This window comes from Spermophilus citellus (assembly GCF_964194105.1).
Source record: "Spermophilus citellus genome assembly, chromosome: 17".
In the NCBI taxonomy this organism is placed as follows: domain Eukaryota; kingdom Metazoa; phylum Chordata; class Mammalia; order Rodentia; family Sciuridae; genus Spermophilus; species Spermophilus citellus.
In genome coordinates, this window is record NC_138199.1 from 27,959,440 (window position 1) to 27,983,937 (window position 24,498).

At 50.0% G+C, this 24,498-nt stretch overlaps 1 protein-coding gene across 1 annotated transcript in view; it reads left to right on the top strand.

Moving 5' to 3' along the window:
* The first annotated feature begins 1,289 nt into the window (after positions 1-1,289).
* The window catches only part of RTN4RL1 (reticulon 4 receptor like 1), a 76,072-nt gene continuing 52,863 nt past the window's right edge, over positions 1,290-24,498 (top strand). Inside the window, exon 1 of the mRNA XM_081271801.1 lies at positions 1,290-1,803. Coding sequence (XP_081127927.1) covers positions 1,791-1,803 — 13 coding nt within the window. The 5' untranslated portion in view covers positions 1,290-1,790. The remainder of the gene's footprint in view (positions 1,804-24,498) is intronic.

Sequence of the window (24,498 nt, forward strand, 5' to 3'; positions counted from 1 at the left end):
CATTCTAAGATGGCTTATAGGTCTTTCTTCTTCCACTATGACATACCTTTTGCAAATCCAGACCTCTGCCCTTAGCTCAAACCTGGAGCCTCAGTGTCATTGAATTCGTATATAAGCACATGAATAATGGCTTTCTTGTTTACCTTCCTATCTTGTCACATTCTCCTCCAAGAACTCTTACATTAGATCTCTGCTTAGATGTCACTTGCTCAAAGCAGCTTTCCCTGACTTGTAGTCAAGCTCACTACCCTGCTTGTTTTTCTTCCAAACACCATCATATCATCCAGACTTTCCTCATTTGGTCGTATTATAAAACGTAAATGAAGAGGACAGGGATCTTGACTTTTTCATTGGCTGAATTTCCCACACCTTCAATAAATGTGTCTTGAATGAGTGACCTGGCCCACTCTTATTCTAGGCCAGTAGGGGGTGCCGGCCTCCATCCAGGATCTAGCGGGCTTGAACCTTCCCTACACTCAGTTCAATCGGGTCCCGCAGGGTGCCTCAGCGGTACCTCCTCCATTTTCTGAGAATCCCAGGGCGGGGTCGGTGTGGACTGAGATCAGAACCGCCCCCTACCCCGGGCGGATATAGCCCACCCGAACCCCGCACCGGTCCCATCCTACGGAGTTTGCAACTGGACCTCCCCGAATGCTTGCTACCCAGCACCTCTCCCCCAAAAGACTAGTGTCCTGGGACGCGGGATGAGGGATGTCTTGGGTTCGCCCGAGCTTCAGTGGGCTGGGAAGAGCCGTCGAACCTCGGACGAAGAAAGGGAGCTAGCCCGGGAGAAGATGGGGCAGGAGTGCGGACTTGTGATTTGGACTTTGGGTGGCGGTCCTTGGGTCCCCAGCCCGTAGTCAGGGCGCACGTTTTCAGTCGCTTCTCCAGATGACCTCCAGCCCGGAAGGGCGAGCGGGCGGGGGCTGGGCTGGGTTGGGCTGCAGCCCGGCTCAGAGAAGACTGCGGGGCTGGGGAGGGGCGTACGAGTGGCTCGACAACTGGCCCTGAGGCTGGGTCAGGTACTTGGACGGACGCGGGCAGAGGATCGTCTCCCGGGGCGGACGCCGCGAAAACACCTTGGGAGGCGGCGCCGCACGGCTGAGCGTCGCTGCCCTGGGAATAGGACGGCGCTCGGCACCGCGAGCTGAGAGCACTTTCATAAATTTTGTATGGGAGGCGCTCCGTGAGCGGGGGCGGGGAACGAAGCGGAGCAAGAGGGAGGGAGCTAGAGAGCGAGGGAGGGAGCGAGAGAGGGAGGGAGGAGGAGGTGGGGGAAGCCGGGGGGTGGTGGTGAGGAAGGGAGGCGCCCCGCTCCGCGGATCGCTCGGTCCTGCAAACGCGCGCCGGGCGCTTTCCATCGAGCTCGACTGTGCTTGCGAGCGCCCTTTTGCAGCAGCCGCCGCTGCTGCTGCCCGAGGGGGCGGAGAGGAAGGGGCCGCGGCTGACCCGCCGCGGGGCGGCGTCCCCCATCAAAACCGCCTGCAAAGTGCTCTGGGCGGCAGAAGCAGGCCGCCGGCTCCGCGGAGCAAGCTGCTCGCCCCGGGGCTGAGCGAGCGTACTGGGCTGCCAAGCAGTGCCGCGGTTGCTGCCAGGCGCCGGTGCCCTCGGCGCGGGGCTTGGACTCACCATGCCCCTGCGGGGCCGGGCCGCCGGGCACAAGCGGATCCCGGGTTTGCCCCCGCCTCGATGCGCTCGGATTAGCTGCAGCTGGCGCCCAGGGATTTGAATCTGGACCCCAGGAGGGAGCGCTCCTAGGCCGACCTCTGAGCGGCGGCCCCGCGGCCAACATGCTTCGCAAAGGTGAGTTGGAGCCTCAGGGGCAAGTTGGAGTTGGGTGTGCACGGGGCACAGCCACGAGCCCAGGAGCTGTCCGGCGCCGGGGCTCCGCTTCCGGAGGCAGTCCCCAGCGAGCTGGCGGGCTTTGTCGGACGCACCTACCTAGGGGCTGCTGTTGCAGCTTAGCTCCTATCGGTGCGATACACGGGCTTTGCTCCATGGATCAAGTGGCCGGGCCTAAGGATCTGGTTTAAAGGATAGGTCCGAGACTGGAGCGAGAGGCCCGTGGTAAAAGGGAGCTAGCCTCCTGGGACCTTTGATTTGCCATTATAAAGTTTTGCACTTGCAGGCTCCGTTCCTGCGCTGGTACCCAACTCTGCTTCCGATGCTTCGGCAGGGCTAGGTCCAATCCGCGCTCCAGCGCAGCTAGCGGTCTGTCACCGCGCGGCCCCGGCGCTCATCGCGCGCCCTTGCTCCCCAGGCGGGGCCCCAAACACGGACACTTTCACAGTAGTCCTGTTTTATCCCCAGAGACGGACTATGGGCACCCAGCAGCTGAGGGTGAGGTATGGCAAACGCCTGAAGTCCTGATCCTCAAACTTTCTTTATGCCTGGAGAGGAGGGACGCGAAGGCGAAAGCCGTGCCCGTTGTGTGTGTGGCCAGTGCCAGGCTCAACTTAAAGAGACCTGGCTCCACGACCAGTTCACCCGGACTCCTCAGCAACCCAGTCGGGTACCGACCGCTGCAAAGTTGGCGCGGGCGCCGGGGAAGTCCCGCCGCGCCCCCACGTGGTTGCAGCGCGGGGTACAGTCCCTCGGGCCCAGAAAGGGCAGGTGACCACGCCGTGAGCCCACCGGCCCCGCCACCCGCCGCTCCAGCCTCGGCCTCTCTCCCCTCCAGATAGTAGCCGGCTGTGGTGCCCCGCTGGGACTCCCCTAGTTCTTGGCCTCGGCCAGGCGGCTGCCGAGACTCGGCGCCTGCGGCTGGCTGCCCCGGCCCTGCGGGAGCCGGCTGAGGAGGGAGCTCAGGTAGCGGAGGGGCCTGATCCCTGCGCTCTGCGCTCCAGCCTTAATCCGCCCCTGTTTCCATGGCAACAGACCGAGGTGTCGTAAGCACAGGATTCTGACCTCACAGCAGGATGGGGAAGGAGAAAACTAGCAGGGGGAGGTGGCGGAGGTTGGGGGAAGCAGAGCCCTGAGATAGGGAATAGAAGCGGATGTAAGGTGATAGAAAAGACCCAGATAAACTGGCCAGGCAGGTGGGTAAAGGAACCACGCCTTCAGTGGGGGCAGGAAAGGCTGAGCGGTGGTCCCTTCTTGCCCAATCGTGGAGATTGATTGCCCCATGGTGTAGGAATAGTCACAAACTTGAGTGTGACTTGTGCCCTCCACGTGGGTCGGTACAGTGCCAGGGAAACACTGAGTGTCTTTTGCTGTGGTGTGGGAAAAAAGTCTGCTGCTGGCTGGAGAAACCACTTCACTGATACACCCCAGTTCCTTTTCCCTGCACAAAGGCACAAAAAGTCTTTTCAGCAAGCAGACCGTGCTGACAGAGTGTCTCCACACAGAGAAGGCACTTTTTACAGAGCTGAGCACAAGCCCTGGTCTGTGAAGCTTGGGCCTGGAGCAGACGAACTTGCCTTCCTTGTGAGGGTTTCCCAGGCAATTTTGAAAGGCCACCATGCCTGGGCTGTAGGTCTGTGTTGGAGATAATAGAGAAGAACTGACATCTCATTTCCCTTTTGGTCTTTTGTCTTTTGGCAGTTTACAATTAAAAATGAGCCACAAAGCAGCCCACACACTTTATTTATATGTTTTAGGTGCCCAGGAGGCTCTAGCATCCTCTAGGAGATTTCTCTCCTCTTCTTGCTAGCCAGGGTGCATTCTGGGGGCTGCTCCCTGAGGGGATGCTCCTTACCCTGCTCCAGAGGTAGCCACTGGAGACTTGACAGTCACGTGTGTTTGCCACTGGAGCTGTTTTTCCCTTCCTGCACTGCCTGGTTGGCGGGAGAGGTTCCACCAACAAAGAGGTTTGTACCTGGATTGACCAGAGGGAAGAAGGGCAAGGAAGTCCTTTTCAGGGCTTGCCTTGGCTTGGGTGGCCTAGAGTCTGCTTCTGGGGCATTGTGTGTGGGCAAATGATTCTTGCTCTGGTCCTTTCTTGGGTAGCTTTCTCTCTTGGCCCCTGATCCCAATCCCTTATGGTCTCTCTGGCACACGTGTATATATACAGGACACTCAGATTCTCTATGTGGATTCTAGGTATGTACCTAAAGCTAAAAGTATGCCTCAGGCTAATGCCAAGGGAGGTGACCATTGAAGTGTCTGCTTCTAGAATTGTTCCCAAAGGCTCCAAGCAATAATGTTATAGGATGGATTGAGAAGGTTATTTTCTGTCAGATGCAAAGCCTGTATGAGGTCCTGGACCTGAGTGAGTTTAATAGCTTAATTATGGTTTTGAAAAGGGTTTGAAGGATGAAGAAAGAATAGCTCTCCCTGTATTCTTTTTTTCTCTCTTACCTTTCTGCCAAGGATAGGGATCCTGTTTTATAACGGAGTGCTGTGTGGAATTAGGAGGCTCAGTAGTTTGAAGGCCCAGAGGAAGAAGAAAACAGGAGTAAGCTTTGGATCATGAGAGTCATCTCTCCTATTAAAGCTGTCCCCTGGAAGACGATTTTGGGAGGTTTTGGGGTACTACTTTACATCTGTCAATGAGCAGACTCTACTGGCCATAGTCCCACCTCTGTGGTAGGACTAAAGGCTTCGGCAGCTGCTCTGACTGCTTTTCCGTCTCCTGGCCTACCCTTGCAGAACCAGGGGCATAAAAAGCAAATCTCTGATCAAGAGATGACAGGCAGGCAGGGTAAGCAAGGCCCTGAGCCATCCAGTAATATCCAGGAAAGAAGGGCGGCTTGCTAGGGGGGTTTGCTTTGCCAGAAGTGGCCTGCTTAAGGTCAGGATCTATGGTTTTCATTTTTAGAGCTATAAAAACAGAATGCAAATCAACAGCCTCTGGGCTAACACAGAATCTTTCCTTAAAGTTTTTGTCCTGTTAAGCAAGGAAATAGAGTGCCAAATAGGCTTTGTTAAGTGGCAGTCTAATTAATAATTTAAAATCTTGTAGCTGTCTTTCATTAGAATTTATCTGTACATCAACCACAAAATCAGTCAAACACACTCATTTATAAGTTAATGCCATCCCTGAATAATTCAGCAAGAGCCAGATTAAGGCCTGCAACCCAGTAAGATGCATTTTGTTCTCTTGGTTTCCATAGCCAGACGGGCTGGCCTGGTGGCTGCATCGGGCTTCTCCTTTGTGGGAAGAAGGGAAGGCAAAGGGAGGTAGGGATCATGGTTTTGTCAGGCGACTGGTGAATTTGAGTTCAGAGATTCCCTGGGTGATTGGAGAGTCTCCTTGTGGCCAGGTGTGAGCAGGTTCCACCTCTGCCTCTTTGAGGGCAACCAAGACTCAGAGCTGTTGATAATGGAGCCCTTCTTAGCCTCAATGGAGAAAAGAATGTTTCTTGGATGGTCAAGATACTTTCTTCTGCTATCAAAGAGGTGTAGAGGGGAAATTCAAGAGCCTTTCTCAAGAGAGGACTGAGACAGGAGGCTGCTTAGCCCAATTCCAGGTGCAAAGGTGGAATTTCAGTCTTTCCAGCCTACTTCTGTCCTCATCAAGGAATGTAGCCTGGTGGAACCAATCTCACCAAAATGCTTCCTCCAAGAGTAGCTTCTAATGGGCTACGTCTCTCCTCAAAGCTTCTGGTCCTTACACCAGGAAAGAGAAGTCAAGAGGAAGAATTTTAGGGGAGTACTAGGACACCCCCAGCAGAGAGGAGAGGCAAAGGAAGTTGCTAAGTAAAGCCCATGCATGCGTGTTCTCAGCAGCAGCCAGAATAGAAGCAAGGCGATGCAATGTTCCCCCAGTGAGCTCAGACGACAAGAAAATGTGCTTTGGTTCAGTTCCTGTTATGCCAATATGGGGACAGTTCCTTACTGCAGAATCTTCAGGTACATTTTCTACAGGGACACGGTCTAGAACTCAAACTCCCAGCATGTGCACTGGTTCCTCCACTGCAGGAATGAGCCCCAGAGCTTCTGGTCTTTGCTTCTGCCTGCCAGCCCTGTGGAGGGTGAAATGCCACCATTTATAGACCAGGTAGAGATCCAGGGCAGACTTGATGCCAGGAGAGATGCTTGACCAAATTTGAAACAAGGAAGTCTCGTTAGGAAAAGGAGAAGGCAGGGGAAGGGATAGGTGTTTGTCCCTTCACCCTGGGGCCGAGTTGACAGCAGTCCCCGGGAAGGGGAGGCTTGTGGGGTGAATCCTACAGCAAGCTCTGGCTGTGTTTGGGATCGGGGCCTGGGAAGGACAGAGCAGTTGGCTCTGATGTGAAGAGAAGGAGGGGCCGGCGTCTTGAAGGATGTCAAGAACAGATCTGTTTGGTACCATCTGCAGCGAAGTAGTGGTTAAGGTTAAAGCAAAGAGGAGATGACAGGGAGGGAACAGATGGCCAAAGAAGCAAAATAGCTGGCAAAACGGGAACAGAGCCTCTAGGGATGGCAGAAGGCAGGACCTCCGCACTGAGTGCCGGAAGCAGCCCTTTCCTTGGGGTGTGATGGCCAGGCCACCCTGGGTAGAAGTGAGTCAGAGAGAGAGGGGCAAGGCAGAGACCCCTGTGTGAGGGCTTCCCCAGGGCCTGGGGGAAGACCCAGGGAGCTACTGACTCCAAAGCTAAGGGTTCCAGGTGCAGGGACCTTCTTTGATGTTGATGAATTCAGGTGAAAAGGTATAACTGTCTTAGTGTCCATCACTAAAGCAAGGTGAAGCTACCTTGGCTCTCACTGAGCATGCCTAGGGGAGCCTTCTGGGAGGAGCTATGATACCAGCTGAAAACAGGCAACAGGGAATGAACCGCTCTTCTCAACTACCTTGGATCCACTTATGTCAATCCTTGTACACATACGGATGATGGCTGCCTGTGTTTACTGAGCACTTACTACGGACCAAGCCTTATCTTATGCCTTCTTCACACCCATCCTGTGGGATCCATCTGTGCTTATTTCCACTTTAAAGCTGAAGAAACTGAGGCACAGGCAGATGCAATCTTGGTCCCTAGGTTACCCAGCCGGCACACTGCTGAGTCAAGTTGCAATCCCAAGCCCATGTTATCTTTGCTCTCTCAACCCCTAAGCTCCACTGTCTCATGTGCCCATCTGTCTTGATTTCTGTGACATTTGTTTTGTGGGGTGCTGGGTGCTGCTGAATCATTTGTGTTCTGGTAGTTCCCCTGCACTCCCTTCCTGTATTCTTCCAGGAGGCTTTATGACTGGCACTCAAGGCCCCAAGCCACTGTCTCATGCCATCCTCTTGGACTGCTCTGTCCACCTTTGTCTGGACAGTTACACTCCTCACCTCTGTCTCCTGCACTGGTTTTCTCATTTGCAGACAGAGATGGGATGGCTTCCTACCTGTTTTCATAGCCCGGAGAAAGGCCCAAGGCCATGGCTGATTTGCAGCCTGAGCCCTGCTTGGGTTCTCTGCCCTCCCCATAGGTTGCTCTCCTTGGCTTTTCTTCCAGGCTGACCTGGTAGACTGAACAACCCAGCCAGACTGGTTGTTGATGATATGGTGACCAACAGCCCCAGAACACACTGGCCCTGGTGGAAGACCCCTCCACCTGTCCAGCCTAAGCCTGCCAGCCAGGATGGCACCTAGAGGACTTAGAGCTGTCCTATGACTTAGGGCTTCTTCTGTTCCTTTCCAGCCATGACGGAGTCTCAGAGACCAATTCTTCTTGCAGTTTTCTTGGAAAAGAAAGAAAGTTGGATGCAGTGGCATTAGGTCTCTAATCCCAGCATCTTGGGAGTCTAAGGCAGGAGACTCACAAGTTCAAGGCCAGCCTGGGCAATTTAGCAAGACCCTCAGCAACTTACCAAGACCCTGTCTCAAAATTAAAACAAAAATGTCTAAGAGTGTAGCTCAGTGGTAGAGCATCCCAGGTTCATTCCCCAGTACCGCTAAAAAAAGAAAGGAAAAGAAAGAAGATAAAGGCAGGCAGAAAGTTTAGGTGATCTTGAGGAGTGGAAGAGCAGAATCCACTTTGGAATGGAGGCACTCTCCTCTACAGTAGTGAGGAGGGTGTCTGATTTAGCAGATACGATACGGCAGGTGCTTTGAGCCTATGATTACTGTCTCATCAGTCAGTGAAGTTTGGAGACAGAACTGCAAACAGTCCCTGTTATCTGATTCACAAGAGTCACTCTGGAGGCCTCCGGTGCTGGTACAGTAAGGGGTTGGCACAATACGGGGTGTGTGTGTGTGTGTGTGTGTGTGTGTAGAAACACACCTGGGGAGCATGCATCAGGTTTCCAGGGTGCGCACACCAGAGGTCCGCTGATGCAGAGCAGTGCACTCCCGTGCCCCGGAGCAGATGTGGGCACCCACGCCTTCAGTCCCCTAGCATGACTTGATGCTGTGGTGGGCTGGTGATCCACTCAGTGGGGGGGGGGCAGGAGTGGGCAGGCCAGCTCTGTGTGCGCCACATGTCAGTAACAAAACTTGCTGAGTGGGCGTGTGGCTCGTCCTCTCAGGGGGTGGATGGGCACGACTCGTCACACGTCTGCCAGCGGACAGACCACCACAGGCCCCAGAAATGGGGCCTCTTGGCAGATTTCTGGGTTGATTCCATAGGGTAGTGGCATTGTGGTGATAATCGCATCAGTCTGTAGGAAATTGAGCAGAAGTCCCCTGACTAAGGAGAAAAGCTGGGCTCTCAACTCTCAGCCCATTGACCTGGTGGGAAAGTTGGTTTCTGCTTCCCAAATTGTCCAGGCAATTTGTTCTCTCTCTCTCTCTCTCTCTCTCTCTCTCTCTCTCTCTCTCTCTCTCCTTGAGCCAACTTATAGTGAAGGAGGGCTTCACATATATGTATGCAGAGAGGCTTATGAGGCCCTAGGGGGGAAATTGGCATTCTTTGTAGAATGATTTATTTATAGGGTGATTGGATGATGGGATATGGAGGCTTAGGTGGCTCCATTAGTGAGGAACACACAGGGCAGGAAGCCTTGCTCTGCATTTGACATTTAGTGGGGCGACTCCTACCAGGGAGCTGCTTTTACTTTTAGAAGGTTTTGCCTTTAATGTTCTATTCATGGGCTTGTCTGCAGGCTGAGGCAAGGAAGGCGCATGTGGTGAGTTGGGCTGGGGGCTGAGGCTGGCCAGTGTGAAGGAGACAGGGCCCAGGGAGGTCACTCAGTGGCTAGTGTATGGCCGCCCTGGCAGGACGGACTCTGGGACGCTGGAGGAAGGCCGCTGTGTTCTTGCTCTGCAGGCAGCCTGCTCGCCCACCACCTCTCATTGGCATGTGCTGCATGCGACACGCTGCGTGTTTATTTTACCGTCTGTCTCCCTCCCTGGGGCTGCTCTGCCTCTGACCACAGCCCTGTGGCAATCCTAGCTTTGGCCTTATCGTGGTCCTTTCCTTTCTGGGGCTTGTGGAAAAAACACCCCAAAGCTGGAGTCTCAGGGCTTTGGGTTCAGTTTCATCCCTGTGGCTCACTCACTAGGACCCTGTATATATCGTCTTCTCTCTGGGCCTCAGTTTACCCATCTGTAATACGACTAGAAATTTTATTTTTCTTTTTTAGCACCAGGGGCACTTAACCCCTGAGCCACATCCCCAGCCCTTTTTATTTTGTAGTTTGAGACAGGGTCTCACTGAGTTGCTGAGGGCCTTACTAAGTTGCTGAGGCTGGCCTTGAACTAGCGATCCTCCTGCCTCAGTCTCCCAAATTGCTGGGATTACAGGCATGTGCCACCACACCCAGCCATAGGACTAGACTGATGGTCTTTTAAATGCTTTTCAGCAACAGAATGGTTTCCTTCAAATGATCCCCTGTGTCAGAGCCCAGAGTATAAAACACATAAGCATGGGGTGGGGCCCTGGTCAGAGCTGGGGGGAGGAGCTTCCTCCATGATTGCCCCACTAATTTGGAGACTCTGGAGTCCCCTGTGGTCCCTCACGCTGGAAGGTCACTAGGGTGCTGAGTGTTGTGTGCCAACAGGACATTTCACTGTCCTGGGCGCCTGGCGCCAGTGAGTCTTGGCCGGCCTCTGTGGTGGGGTAGGTTGTCCTGCCCTCATTTTGGATGTGTGAGGTGGCTCGGCTCTCCTCCCACATCCAGGGAAGGTTTGTCCTGGTAGCCTTCTTGGCCCCGCCTCCGTCCCACAATCTGGAAAGACTTCTGGCTTTCCCCCCTCATTCCACTGTTTCTGCTCTGGCTTGATGGTAAACTTGAAGCCTTCCTTACCTCCTTGGCCCTCTGGCTTCCTGGGACTCCCTCCTCCTCCTGCAGCTGCTCTTTCTCAGCCTGTTTGTCAGCTGCACTTCCTCTTACCATCCCTCTATGTGGCACCTCCCTGGGCAGTGCCCTGGACCCTCTGCCCTCTATGCTCTGCTCTGAGGTTTCAGCAGCCACAGCCATTTGCTGATACCTGCCCTCCCCCCCCCATATCCCATTTCCGGTCAAGATGCTGCTTCTGATGTACAAAGCCATCTGTCTGACTCCCAGATGCCACCACTAGTCCCCTCACAGGCCCCTGCGACCCTGCGTGCCTGGAACTGTGTTCCTGCCCCTACCCTTGCCCCGAAGCACACCGCTTCTTCCTGGTTTCCTCCATCTTGGTATCTGGAACCATCATTCTCTCTCCCACCCCAGCCCAAGATGTGGGATCCTGGGATGATCCCCTGTCACCTCACCCCTCCCCAGCAACTCATCACTGAGTCCTGGGAGCTCCCTCGGCTGGCTCTCTTCTCTGCCTGCCCAGCCTCTATTCTTCTCCCCACCATCCCAAAGGTCTCCCTGCCTCCTCTTGCCTTCACTCAATCCAGGCTTTGCATGGTGGCTGGATTTTGCAGTGCTATGTGCTACTCTATTCATCAACCCGTTAAAATTGGCGTACCATCATGGCGTCCCACATGATGTCCTGTCACTCTTGCTTAATTGCCTTCAATAAATTCCCTTTTCCTTCAGGGGATGGCCCAGCCTTCCTAACCTGTCTGTGAAGTCCTCCCACTTGGCTCCACCTGTGCTTGGGCTTCCTCTCTCCCCACTGCTGACTTTGAACCCTCAGCTCCAAGTCTACTCAGCTTCTTTTGATTCCACTGAATGATGTTCTCTCTTGTCTCTAAGGATTTGCCTGAGCAAATCTGCTAGAACGCTCTTTGCTGTCTCTTCCCGTTCATTCCTCTCCTTCAGGTGCCTCCTCTGGGCATCCTCTGTCACCTGAACAAGGAGTGGGGTCCTGCGAGATGTGCACTTCCCTGTCATGATACTCAACCCACTTGATTACAGCTGCCTTTTGGGGGTAGGGGGTCCTGGGGAGGAAACCCAGGTCCTTCCCTGTGCAAGCCAGGCAAGTGCTCTACTACTGAGCCATACACCAAACCTTTAATTTTATTATTTTTAAAAATTTTTGAGACAGAGTCTTGCTAAGTTGTACAGGCTGACCTTGAACTTGTGATCTTCCTTGCCTCGGCTGCCCAAATAACTAGGATTACAGGGGTATGCCACCAAGCCTCATTTTACAGTTACTTTTATGTTATATTTTCCTTATAGGATGATCATTTCCATGAAGAACTAGCCAGGGCTTTCCCCCTTGCCCTTTCACGCCCTCTGTCCACCCCGCGCTCTGTCCGGTGCAAGTTCAACAGTGGATGGGCTCTCATGCCCTCTTGCTTCTAGTTGGGTTCAACAAGTGGTGAGATCACCCACAGGTTTGCTCAGAAGCGCAGTCTGCTTTAAGGATTCAAGCAAATAGTTTATTTGGGAAGGGATCCTAGGAAATACCAGGAGAGTGAGGAAGTAAAACAGAGAAGGCAAACAGCCAATCAAGTGTGCCTTGTCAAGCAGCTTAACCACCGTAGGCCACCAGAGTCTAGGCGCACTGGGGAACTCTGGGATATGGTCTAGAATGGGCACCTTGAAGTTACCTGACCTAGAGGTCGAGGGAGCTGGGGTGTCTACACTCCAACTTCCATCAGTCATTGACTAAATGGTGCTTCTGGAGAGGTATTAATTCCCCAGCACTTTTGGCCTGCTCTGTGGGTGAGCAGAGCCAGCTCTACATCTAGAGAAAGCCCTCAGGCAAAGAAACACAGTTCTGGGGATTGGAAGGCATGCTGGTGTGTGTTGAAATGGTAAAAGCGCGGGCTGTGGGCAGGATCTGGCTACCTCTGCTACCCAGCTCCTGCCAGCACTCCTCTCTGCAGCTCTTTCTGTGCCTGAGTTTGGTGAAGGCTCCTCCCCTCACTCAGCCTGGGCGTGTGGGAAGTAACAACATCACCTCTTAGGGTTTCCCTACCCATGTTCATGCCTTCTTTATATTCTCCCCAAATTACTCAGTGCTAGGATGCTCTTTCCTACCAGGACCCAACTAAAAGAGCATCCTGTACCAAATACAATGAAGCACATAGTGGCATTAATGCATGTCTCTATGAGATGATTGGCTAACAAATGTCGAGTGAGTGATTTTTTTTTTTGGTATTAGAGATTGAACTCAGGAGCACTCAACCACTGAGCCACATCCCCAGCCCTATTTTGTATTTGATTTAGAGACAGAGTCTCACCGAGTTGCTTAGCACCTTGCTTTTGCTGAGGCTGGCTTTTTGAACTTGTGATCCTCCTGCCTCAGCCTCCCAAGTCGCTGGGATTACAGGTGTACACCACACATCCAGCTTGATTGAGTGATTTTTTTTAATACATATTTTTTTTTAGTTTAGATGGACACAATATCTTTATTTATATTTTAAGGTGGTGCTGAGTTTCGAACCCAATGCCTCTTGCATGCAAGGCAAGAGGTCTACCACTGAGCTACAACCCCAGTCCCATCGATTGAGTGATTTTTAATGTAGATTCAAATACATGAAACTTAGTACAAACTCTATTTTTTTTAAATTTTTTTTAAAGAGAGAGTGAGAATTTTTTAATATTTATTTTTCAGTTTTTTGGCAGACACAACATCTTTGTTTGTATGTGGTGCTGAGGATCGAACCCGGGCCGCACGCATGCCAGGCGAGCGCGCTACCGCTTGAGCCACATCCCCAGCCCCCAAACTCTATTTTTTTTAATATTTATTTTTCAGTTTTCGGTGGACACAACATCTTTATTTTATTCTTATGTGGTGCTGAGGATCGAACCCAGCACCCCGCGCTTGCCAGGCAAGTGCGTTACCGCTAGCCACATCCCCAGCCCCCAAACCCTATTTTTAATATTTATTTATTTGCAGTACTGGGAATTGGACTCAAGAGCATTCTTACTACTGAGCTATCCTCTCAGTCCTGTTTATCTATTATTTATTTGTTTATTTTGAGACAGGTTCCAATTAAATTGCCAAGGCTGACCTTGAACTTGCAATCCTTCTGCCTCAGCCTCCCAAGTAGCAGGGATTACAGGTGTGCACCACCATCCTTGGCCAAAACCTAATTTTGGGGAAGGGGGATACAGGGATTGAACTCAGGGACACTTGACCACATTCCCAGCTCCATTTTTTAAAAATATTTTATTTTTTAGTTGTAGTTGAACACAATGCCTTTATTTTATTTATTTATTTTTATGTGGTGCTGAGGATCAAACCCAGCGCCTTGCACATGCTAGGCCTTGCTCATGCTCTGCTGCTGAGCCATGACCCCAGCGCCCCCAGCTCCATTTGGTATTTTATTTAGAGTCAGGTAACTGACTCTGTAACCAAAAAATTAAGTCATGATAATCTAGAGCTTTTTTTTCCTTTGGTTTTTAATTTAATTTAGTTAATTTACTTTTTGAGATGGTGTCTTGCTATGTTACCCAGATTGCCCTCAAACTCGTAGGCTCAACTGATCCTCCTGCCTCAGATCCCCAGTTAGCTGGGACTACAGGTGCCCAGCTCTTTGTTTAGTGATACTGGGGATTGATCCAGGGCCTACACACTAGGGAAGCACTTTACCACTGAGCTACAAACCCCGCTCTTTAAATTTTTTTTTTTTATAATTGAAGATGGACAGCATGCCTTTATTTTATTTATTCATTTTTTTATGTGGTGCTGAGAATCAAAACCAATGCCTCACACATGCTAGGAAAATGCTCTGCACTGAGCCACAGTCTAGCTCTTTTTTAATTTTTGGGAGGTACCAGGGATTGAACTCAGGGGCCCTCAGCCACTGAGCCACATCCCCACCTTATTGTGTATTTTATTTAGAGGCAGGATCTCACTGAGTTGCTTAGCGCTTCGCTTTTGCTGAGGCTGACTTTGAACTCACGATCCTCCTGCTTCAGCCTCCTGAGCTGCTGGGATTACACTGTGCCCGGCTTTAATTTTTATTTTGAGACAGGGTCTACCCTAAATTGCTAAGGATGATCTTGAACTTGTGATCCTCCTGCCTCAGGCGTCTTAGTTACTGGGATTACAGGCATGCACCACCATGCCTGGCTAGGTGCTGTAGCAGCAAAACCAGAGAACTTTTCAGAGAGAGAAAGAAGCTGGGCATGGTGGTGCATACCTGTAATCCTAGTGACTCAGGAGACTGGGGTGGAAGGATCACAAGTTTGAGATCAGCCTGAACAATTTAGCAAGACCCTATCTCAAAATAAAAAATAAAAAGGACTGGGGATGTAGCTTTGTGGTAGTGCTCCACTGGGTTCCGTCCACAATACCACACACACACACAAAAACTTGGCGCAGTGGTGCATGCCTGTAATCCCAGCAGCTCAGGAGGCTGAGACGGGAGGATCAAAGCAGCCTTGGCAATGGTGGCAAGGTGCTAAGAAACTCAGTAAGACCCTGTCTCAAATTAAAATACAAAATGGAGCTGGGGATGTGGCTCAGTGGCCAAGTGCCCTGAGTTCAATCCCTGGTACCCACCTCACCAAAAAAAAAAAAAAAAAAAAAGAGGTGGGGGGAGAGAGGGAGAAAGATGAGTGACTTGGATTCCCTAAACCTCTGGAAAGGGGGTGACTCAAGGAAGTGCAGCCTCTTTGTGGTGATTCCCCTGGCCCCTCTCACTGAGCTGATGTAGCTCAGTGGTAGAGTGCTTGCCTAGGATGTGTGAAACCCTAAGTTCAATCCAGAGTTCTGCAAAAGAAAAAAAAAAAAAAGAGAAAGAAAGAAAGAAAGAAAAAGAAAAATGAGAAATACTTTTTTAGTGAAGAGGATGTGGAATAGAGTCATGCCACAGCTTTCCCTGTGCAATGCCTCAGAAAAGAAGGAAAGCCCCAAGTCTGATTATCCCCAAGTTACAGAGGAGGATACTGCGGCTCAGAGGGGCTGAAGAACTCCTATAGAACCCAACTGAGGCTGCCTCACCCTGGCCCAACTCTGCTCTTCCACAACCCCCCCCCCCCCCCCGGAGCTGCAGGTCCAGAAAGATGGGCAGAGTGGGTCTCAGAGGATTGGCAGCGGGGTAGACACTGCGCTGGGAAAAGAAACAACACTGTTACTTGGAAAAGTTTAGGGTTGTACTTGGCAGATTTTTATGGAACAAAATTTGCACTATCGATTCCTTGGCAAATGAAAACCTCTCATGGACACTCTGGGCTTCAGAGATCTGAAATGTTTAAATGAGGCTGGACCGAACACGAGGAGGTAAAATTGCCTGAGTAGCTGAGCTCAGGTGGTGCCTGGGGTGAGGAGACTCTTTTTGTCTTCTCTCCCATCTGTGAAAATGACTTGTTCCTTTGAACTACTGGTTCTCCCCTGGCAGGGAGGGCTCCCGGGTTGGTGCCCAGACCTGTGGTTTCAACAGAAAATCTGAGCAGAGGGAGAGAGAGGCCTGGCAGTTCATGGGGCCACCTCAGGAGAATGCAGCAGCCCAGGGGGACATCTTATCACCCAGGCTGGTCGTGGAGTGGCGATTGGCCCTGGGGCTGCCTTGAAATGGCAGTGGTTATCTTCTTGCTGTAATTGGCCCACTACCCCCTGGGAAATGGGGGATTAGTGCAAGGAGATGAGTGACTTGGACTCCCTAAACCTCTGGAAAGGGGGTGACTCAGGGAAGTGCAGCCTTTTTGTGGTCATTCCCCTGGCCTCTCTGCCCTGGTCCCTCCCTCCAGCCAGCCATCCACCCTCTGCCATCTACCCACAGATCTTCACCTTTCCCAAGGCCCAATATGGTCACCCACAGTTTGCTCTTCAAGACAGTCTTTCCTCTTCTGCTCCCACAGCTTAAGATCTGAAGTTCCTGGTATTCCCAGTTTTTTTTTTTTTTTCCCAGAAAACCACCCTCTCCCCACCCCCAATTGAGTCAGCCATGCCGTGGTTCATGCCAGGCCACGTCATAGATCACGATCACCTGCAGATTGTCTATCCACAGATGAACTGGCTTCCTCTTACCTTGTCAGTCAAGAGGGGCACGGGAGGAGGGCTCTCTCCATTTGACATACATTTATGTAACAGCTATTGACTGCCTGGCTGGGCACTGGGGATGAAGCAATGAATAAACTCAAGTTTTCTGCTTTTGTGGAGCGTACATTTTAGTTGGGTGTGGAGAGTTAGACAATAAACCACGAACTATATTCTATCAGGTGTGGGATGAGTGCTTAGGAGAAAATAAACAGAGAACAGAAGGTAACTAGGAGGTTGAGATGGGAGGATTGCCAGTTTGAGGCCAGCCTCAGCAACTTAGTGAGACTCTCAGCAACTTAGCAGGACACTGTCTCAAGATTTAAAAAAAGATCTTGGGATTTAGTTTAGTAATAAAGCACCCCTGGGTTCAATCCCTAGTATCAACAAAAGTGGGGGCTGGGGTTGTGCTCAGTGGTAGCATGCTCGTCTAGCATGCATGAGGCACTGGGTTTGATCCTCAGCACCACATAAAAATAAAGACACTAAAGTCCATCAACAACTAAAAAAAATTTTGAAAAAGGGGGGGAAGCTGTTATTTTGTGGGTTTTTTTTGTTGTTGTTTTTGCACTGCTGAAATTGAACTTCAGACCTCATACAAGCTAGGCAAATGCTCTACTACTGAGCTACACCCCTAGCTCTTTTTAAATGCATGCAAGTGTGCAAGCACGCGCACGCGTGCGCGCACACACACACACACATTTTGAGATAGGGTCTTGAGGGCTGGGGATGTGGCTCAAGCGGTAGCGCGCTCGTCTGGCATGCGTGCGGCCCGGGTTCGATCCTCAGCACCACATACAAACAACGATGTTGTGTCCGCTGATAACTAAAAAATAATAAATATTGAAAAATTCTCTCTGTCTCTCTCTCTCCCTAAAAAAAAAAAAAAAAAGAGATAGGGTCTTGATAAATTGCCCAGGCTGGCCTCAAACTTGTCATTCTCCTGCCTTAGTCTTCCAAGTAGCTGGAATTACAGGCACGCCCTGCCACACCTGGCAAGAGTTTTGTTATTTTAGGGAGTTGGGCTGGGAAGTCTTTCTGATGAGGTGACATTTGAATAGAGACCTAAGTGGAATGAGGGAAGGGAGCCCTTCCCATGATCAGAGCTGCCTTACCTGGGAAGAGCTTTCCTGGCAGAGGGAACAAATGCAAGTGCAAAGGCCCTGAGGCAGGAATATGCCTGATGAAATGTCTGGCTGCCTCTGTGGCTGGGGCTGTGAGCCGGACAGTCTTCTGAGGCGTGGTCTGTGGAGGAGTTTCTGATACCTTTGAAGAGGACCTGAGCTTGGGGCCATTCCCAGATCCATCGCTCAGTCAGAAGTTCAGAGCGACCAAGGCAATAGCTCTGGCAGAGGTTGTGGAGAGGAGAGGTGGGTCTAGGAATCCCCTTTCCCATCAGGGTCAGATACTTCCCCCCCTTTTTTCTTTTTTTCTTATTTTGGAATTGGCGATTGAGCTCAGGCACACATTATCACTGAGTTCCATCCCCAGCCCTGTCTTTTTTTTATTTTGAGACAGGCTCTTGGTAAGCTGCCGAGCCTGGCCTTGAACTTTCCATCCTCTTGCCTCAGTCTGCTGAGTTACTGGGATTACAGGTGTGTACCTCGGCTCCCAGCCAGACACCTCTCCTCCTTGGCTGCGTGTTGCCCAGGCTGCAGTCTACTATGTGGTCAGAGATCAGTTCCCACAAGCCCTTCCTTTTTTACTCCAAAACATACAACCTAGAACACTTGCGGGTGCAATCCTTTTACCCACGGTCTCCTTTATACATGGGCCTTTTATACAATTATACATTTAGATCATCAGCACCTACCAGGCCTGAGCCCTCTGTGCCTTATAGTCATTTTCTAGTTAGTAGTTTTATTTTACTTTATTTTATTTTTTTGCAGTGCTGGGGATTGAGCCTAGGTGTCTTCCTTTACCATTGGGCCACAGCCCTGGCCCTCCCCTGAGGAGCTGAACCCTCTCTGTGGTCCCAGCACAGTGGTGCATGAGCCGTGGGCTGAGTACCAGTCTCCAGCTCTCAGGAAATGTACAACCTGATGGGAGAAGCCACACACCCAGGAGAAGGGAAAGGACAGTGTAGGTGGTGAGGAAGGCCGTTTCAGGCAGGGCTGCGGGGAGCAGGTGGCTGGCGGGGAGGGCCCTCAGAGGAGGCTTTGCCAGAGGAGGCTGGAGGGCAAGTGCAGGACCAGCTCCTCACCAGGGTCCTCCTGACACAAGTGTCAGCTCCATCGTGGGGCAGATTGGCAGGAGCCTTGATTTTTTTGCAGAACCTTAAGTACCGAGGAGGAGGAGGAGGGTAGGTTGACTCAACACAGAGTAAATTTTTTCAACTTGCCAAATAATGCATACCCATGGCAGGAAACATTGGAAAAACACAGATTGGCAAAAAAAAAAAAGAAAGAAAATCACGTCCGATACCCCAAAGAGCCAAGTGGGGGAAAGCGCATCCCTCCCAGGCATTTGGTGCATTTGGCGCCCCTCCTACGCTTCTTCCCTGCATTTATGTAAACAGGCCCTGCCTTGTTAATTAACCATGGATCCCCAGCACCTTTCTGTGTTGGCAGTCCTAAGCCTCACAGGGTTTTATTGTTGTTTTGAGATAGGGGTCTCACTGTGTTGCCCAGGCTGGTCTCAAACTTCTGGGCTCAAGTGACCCTCTTGCCTCAGCCTTCTCAGTAGATGGAACTCCAGCCACATACCATCAGGTTCCAGTCTAAGCCTTAGGACTTTTTTTTTCTAAACTTTTTTTGTTTCTTTGGTTTTTGGGGTTCTGGGGATTGAACCCAGCCAGGGACATTCTACCTCTGAGTTACATCTCCAGCCCCATGCTCCCCACTTTTTTTTTTCAAGATAGGGTGTTGGTCAATTGCTGAATCTGGCCTTGAACTTGCAATCCTTCTGCCTCAGCCTCCGGAATCACTGGGATTACAGGTGTGTACCCTACCCAGGCTGAGCCTCAGTTTTTTTTTTTTTTTTAATTTTATTTTTTTTTATTTTATTGTTGGTTGTTCAAAACATTACATAGTTCTTAATATACCATATTTCACAGATTGATTCAAGTGGGTTATGAACTCCCATTTTTACCCCGTATACAGATTGCTGTGTCACATCAGTTACATTTCCATTGATTTACAAATTGCCTTTCTAGTGACTGATGTATTCTGCTGTCTATCCCATTCTCCACTGTCCCCTCACCCCTCCCCTCCCCTCCCCTCCCCTTCTCTCTCTCCATCCCCTCTACTATAAATCGTTTCTTCCACTTATATAATTTTTCTCCTACTCCTCCTTTCCTCTTATATGTAATTGTATATAACCCTGAGGATCACCTTCCAATTCCATGCAATTTCCCTTAACTCTCACTTTCCCTCCCGCCTATCATCCCTGTTTAATGTTATTCTTCTTCTCCAGCTCTTCGTCTCTACCCTGTCCTTGGTTACTCCCCTTATATCAAAGAAGACATTTGACATTTGTTTTTTAAGGATTGGCTAGCTTCACTTAGCATAATCTGCTCTAATGCCATCCATTTCCCTCCAAATTCTATGATTTTGTCATTTCTTATTGCAGAGTAATACTCCATTGTGTATAAATGCCACATTTTTTTAATCCATTCATCTATTGAAGGGCTTCTAGGTTGGTTCCACAATCTTGCTATCGTGAATTGTGCTGCTATGAACATCGATATAGCAGTGTCCCTGTAGCATGCTCTTGTTAGGTCTTTAGGGAATAGACCGAGAAGGGGAATAGCTGGGTCAAATGGTGGTTCCATTCCCAGCTTTCCAAGAAATCTCCATACTGCTTTCCAAATTGGCTGCACCATTTTGCAGTCCCACCAACAATGAACAAGTGTACCCATTTCCCCGCATCCTCGCCAGCACTTGTTGTTGTTGGACTTCTTAATGGCTGCCAATCTTACTGGAGTGAGATGGTATCTTAGGGTGGTTTTGATTTGCATTTCTCTGACTGCTAGAGATGGTGAGCATTTTTTCATGTACTTGTTGATTGATTGTATGTCCTCCTCTGAGAAGTGTCTGTTCAGGTCCTTGGCCCATTTGTTGATTGGGTTATTTGTTATTATCTAATTTTTTGAGTTCTTTGTATACTCTGGATATTAGGGCTCTATCTGAAGTGTGTGGGGTAAAGATTTGTTCCCAGGATGTAGGCTCCCTGTTTATCTCTCTTATTGTTTATTTTGTTGAGAGAAAACTTTTTAGTTTGAGTAAGTCCCATTTGTTGATTCTGGTTGTTAACTCTTGCGCTATGGGTGTCCTATTGAGGAATTTGGGGCCTGACCCCACAGTATGTAGATCATAGCCGACTTTTTCTTCTATCAGACGCCGTGTCTCTGATTTAATATCGAGCTCCTTGATCCATTTTGAGTTAACTTTTGTGCATGGCGAGAGAAAGGGATTCAGTTTCATTTTGATGCAAATGGATTTCCAGTTTTCCCAGCACCATTTGTTGAAGATGCTATCCTTCCTCCATTGCATGCTTTTAGCCCCTTTATCAAATATAAGATAGTTGTAGTTTTGCGGATTGGTTACTGTGTCTTCTATTCTGTACCATTGGTCCACTCGCCTGTTTTGGTACCAGTACCATGCTGTTTTTGTTACTATTGCTCTGTAGTATAGTTTGAAGTCTGGTATCGCTATACCGCCTGATTCACACTTCCTGCTTAGCATTGTTTTTGCTATTCTGGGTCTTTTATTATTCCATATGAATTTCCTGATTGTTTTATCTATTTCTACAAGAAATGCTGTTGGGATTTTGATTGGGATAGCATTGAACTTATAGAGAACTTTTGGTAATATCGCCATTTTGATGATGTTAGTTCTGCCTATCCATGAGCAGGGTATATTTTTCCATCTTCTGAGGTCTTCTTCTATGTCTCTTTTTAGGGTTCTGTAGTTTTCATTGTATAGGTCTTTCACCTCTTTTGTTAGGTTGATTCCCAGGTATTTTATTTTTTTGGGGGATATTGTGAATGGAGTAGTTGTCCTCATTTCCGTTTCAGAGGATTTGTCGCTGATATACAGGAATGCATTTGATTTATGCGTGTTGATTTTATATCCCGCCACTTTGCTGAATTCATTTATTAACTCTAATAGTTTCTTTGTAGACCCTTTTGGGTCTGTTAGGTATAGAATCATATCGTCTGCAAATAGTGATAATTTAAGTTCTTCTTTTCCTATTTTTATGCCTGTAATTTCTTTCGTCTGTCTAATTGCTCTGGCCAGTGTTTCGAGGACTATGTTGAACAGAAGTGGTGAGAGAGGGCATCCCTGTCTTGTACCAGATCTTAGAGGGAATGCCTTCAATTTTTCTCCATTCAGAATGATGCTGGCCTGTGGCTTATCATAGATTGCTTTAACAATGTTGAGGTATGATCCTGTTATCCCTAATTTTTCTAGAGTTTTGAACATAAAGGGATGCTGTACTTTGTCGAATGCCTTTTCTGCATCTATCGAGATGATCATATGGTTCTTATTTTTAAGTCTATTGATGTGGTGAATAACATTTATTGATTTCCGTATATTGAACCAGCCTTGCATCCCAGGGATGAATCCTACTTGATCATGGTGTATAATTTTTTTGATATGTTTTTGAATCCGATTCGCCAGAATTTTATTGAGGATTTTTGCATCTAGGTTCATTAGAGATATTGGTCTGTAGTTTTCTTTCTTGAGCCTCAGTTTTTAATGGCTACAAAATGCTTCATAATGTAACTTGCCAGTTCCCTCAACTCAGCAAGACTCCTGCTAGAGATCACACCATGGCCAACATGTGGCTGCCTTGACCCATGAGCTCTATGGACTTCTGAGCAGGGACAGAGAGAAGGGTGAGAGAGAATGCTTTCACAGGGAACCGGGTGGGTGGAGGCCATTGTAGGAGGGTAATAACACCCAATTGATAAGAATTCAACAGCAGCCAGTCAGGACTACGAAGCCATCCAAGAATTGGCGAAGAGGAAGGCTCACATGTGTCCACATATGTGCATGTGTATACACATGTGCGTGTGTGTACTGGGGCTTGAACATGACCTAGGTCTCCAGGCTGAGAGTGAACCAGAGAGGAAAGTTTACCCAGAGGCGTCAGATTTCTTTGGGACAGGGTGGCTTGTGATGCTGGGAGACTCCTGAGGGTAGGGTTGAGGAAGATCACGCCCCTCACTTCTGATTTGCACCAGGAGATTTGATAGATTTGCAGACTCTCAAGTTTCTTGTAATAGAAGGGGTGTGCTAGCTCAGAGAACTTCAGTGCCTTGCCCAACATCACACAGCATTAAAAACTGTTGACCAGTGGGTTCCATAGAATGTCTGAGATCTGTTGGCTGATAGCAAATCCTTTCTCCCAAGCCCAATCTCTCCCTGCACCTCCACCCCAGCAGCCCACCTTTGGAGTTTCTATGGCCATGTTAGTGGCTGTCCTTGATTAGAAGAAACTTCTTGCCCACAAAGGAGGAGGGCTTGGTAGGGAAGGGTCATTCCAAAAACCAGTGGCCAAGCCCTTCATTTCTGAGTGGGGTGAGTCACGATCTGATCAGACCCAGGTCCTGGGAGGTACCTTGTTTCTTGGACTCGAGTTTCTTCATCTGTAGAATGGGGCTGATAGTACCTATCTTGTAGGGTTGTGGAGATTAAATGGAACATCTGGTATAAAGCTCTTGATACTTTACTGTGGCCTGACCCAGAATAGCTCAGTGAACGCTGCCATCAAAATTAGTAGTAGCCGTGCACAATCCTTGCTACAGCCCACACCTGACTGCCCTTTGAAGTCTTGCCTCCCCACATCCTGAGTCTTGTGAGTGCCAAGGACTGACACACGCTAGCCCTAGTCAGGGGCAGGAATCTCAGGACCTGCAGAGAGGAGGGGCTAGCCTGTTGGGGGAGGATTCTTCTCAACTCTGTCCTGAACTTTCTGCCCTCCCTGCCAGTGGTCAGGGAGAAGTCCCCCAAGGCAGCACAAGGAGTGCTATGAAAAGCATTCTCAAGGTGATTTTCATTGGTTTAGAAAAGCAAGAGGTCGAAGGCCTCCTGGAAATCGGTGCATCACCCACCAATTGCAGCCCATCACCCTGACTCCTACTCAGCTGCCACTTCCTTCTCTCTGATGAGGGCCTCCCTGATCAGAAAGGAGAACAGGCAGGGCATGGCGGCACACATCTGTAATCCCAGCAGCTCGGGAGGCTGAGGCAGGAGGATGGCAAGTTCGACTCAACATTTAGCAAGACCCTGTCTCAAAATTAAAAATAAAAAAAGGGTGGGAGGCTGCTGGGGATGTGTGGCTCAGTGGTAAAGTGCCCCTGGGTTCAATCCCTGGTACCAAAAAGAAAAAAAAAAGGAAAAGCCGATCCCAGCCCAGTGCCCCAGGCTCTTGGGCTGTGAGATGATGGAACCTGCCTCTTCAGTGCTTCCTTTAGACCTTATTGCTTGTCTGTTCAGGTTTTCCTGTAGCCTCCATAAGCCAAGCAGATCAGAGTAACCGCTGTGAAGGCAGACGGGTGGGAATCAGGACCCCGCTTTGCCACTGACCAGAGGCCTGACCTTTGGGCAAATGCTTTTAATTCTCTGGGACTCAGTTTCATCATCTGAAAAGTGGGGTTTCATGCCATCTGTCTCTTAGGATTTTGAGAGTTTGTGATAAAGTAGATATAAAGTGCCTTCCTGGCATGGAGCAGGGCCTGGCTGAGTCCTTGCTACTGTTCGTTTTCATCGTCTATCTATTATTCAACAGCCATGCACGGAGGCCTCCTGTGTGCCAGGCTCTGTAGAGAGACACTGGGCACCACAGAGAGTGTCACAGTCCTCTTCTCGGTCGGCTTGCCTCCCTGGATTTTTTTTCCTTACTGTTGGTTGATTCCCCTTCTTTGTCCAAGGCCCCACCTCGCCCTATCTGCCAGCCCATAGGGGTGGGGGCATGAGCGGGCTTCAGGACCCTGGCAGGGTATTTGACATCTCTGCCCTACACTCGTGGCCCATGCCCTGCCCACTCACATGGAGCAGATACACACCCAGGAGGGGATGGGTGTGACCTGGGACTGGCAGTGCCTCTGGTGGAAAGAGGGCTGTCTCCTCCCCCACAGAGGAAGCTGAAAGGGACTTCTCTCTCTGGTCTCTCTCTTGGAAAAAAGAACAAGCATCCAGGGGAAAGGTCACTTAGGGGTGGGGGGTTTGTCCTGAGAAAGCAACAGGGACAGAAAAAGCTGGGGAGCCCAAAATAAGGGCACAGGGCCTTCCTGCCGCATCCTCTCTCTTGGCTGAACTGGGATCTGGGTCCCTGCCTACGGCAGGCTAGGAGGCTCCCTAGCCACAGCACTGTCTGCCGACCCAGCTGAC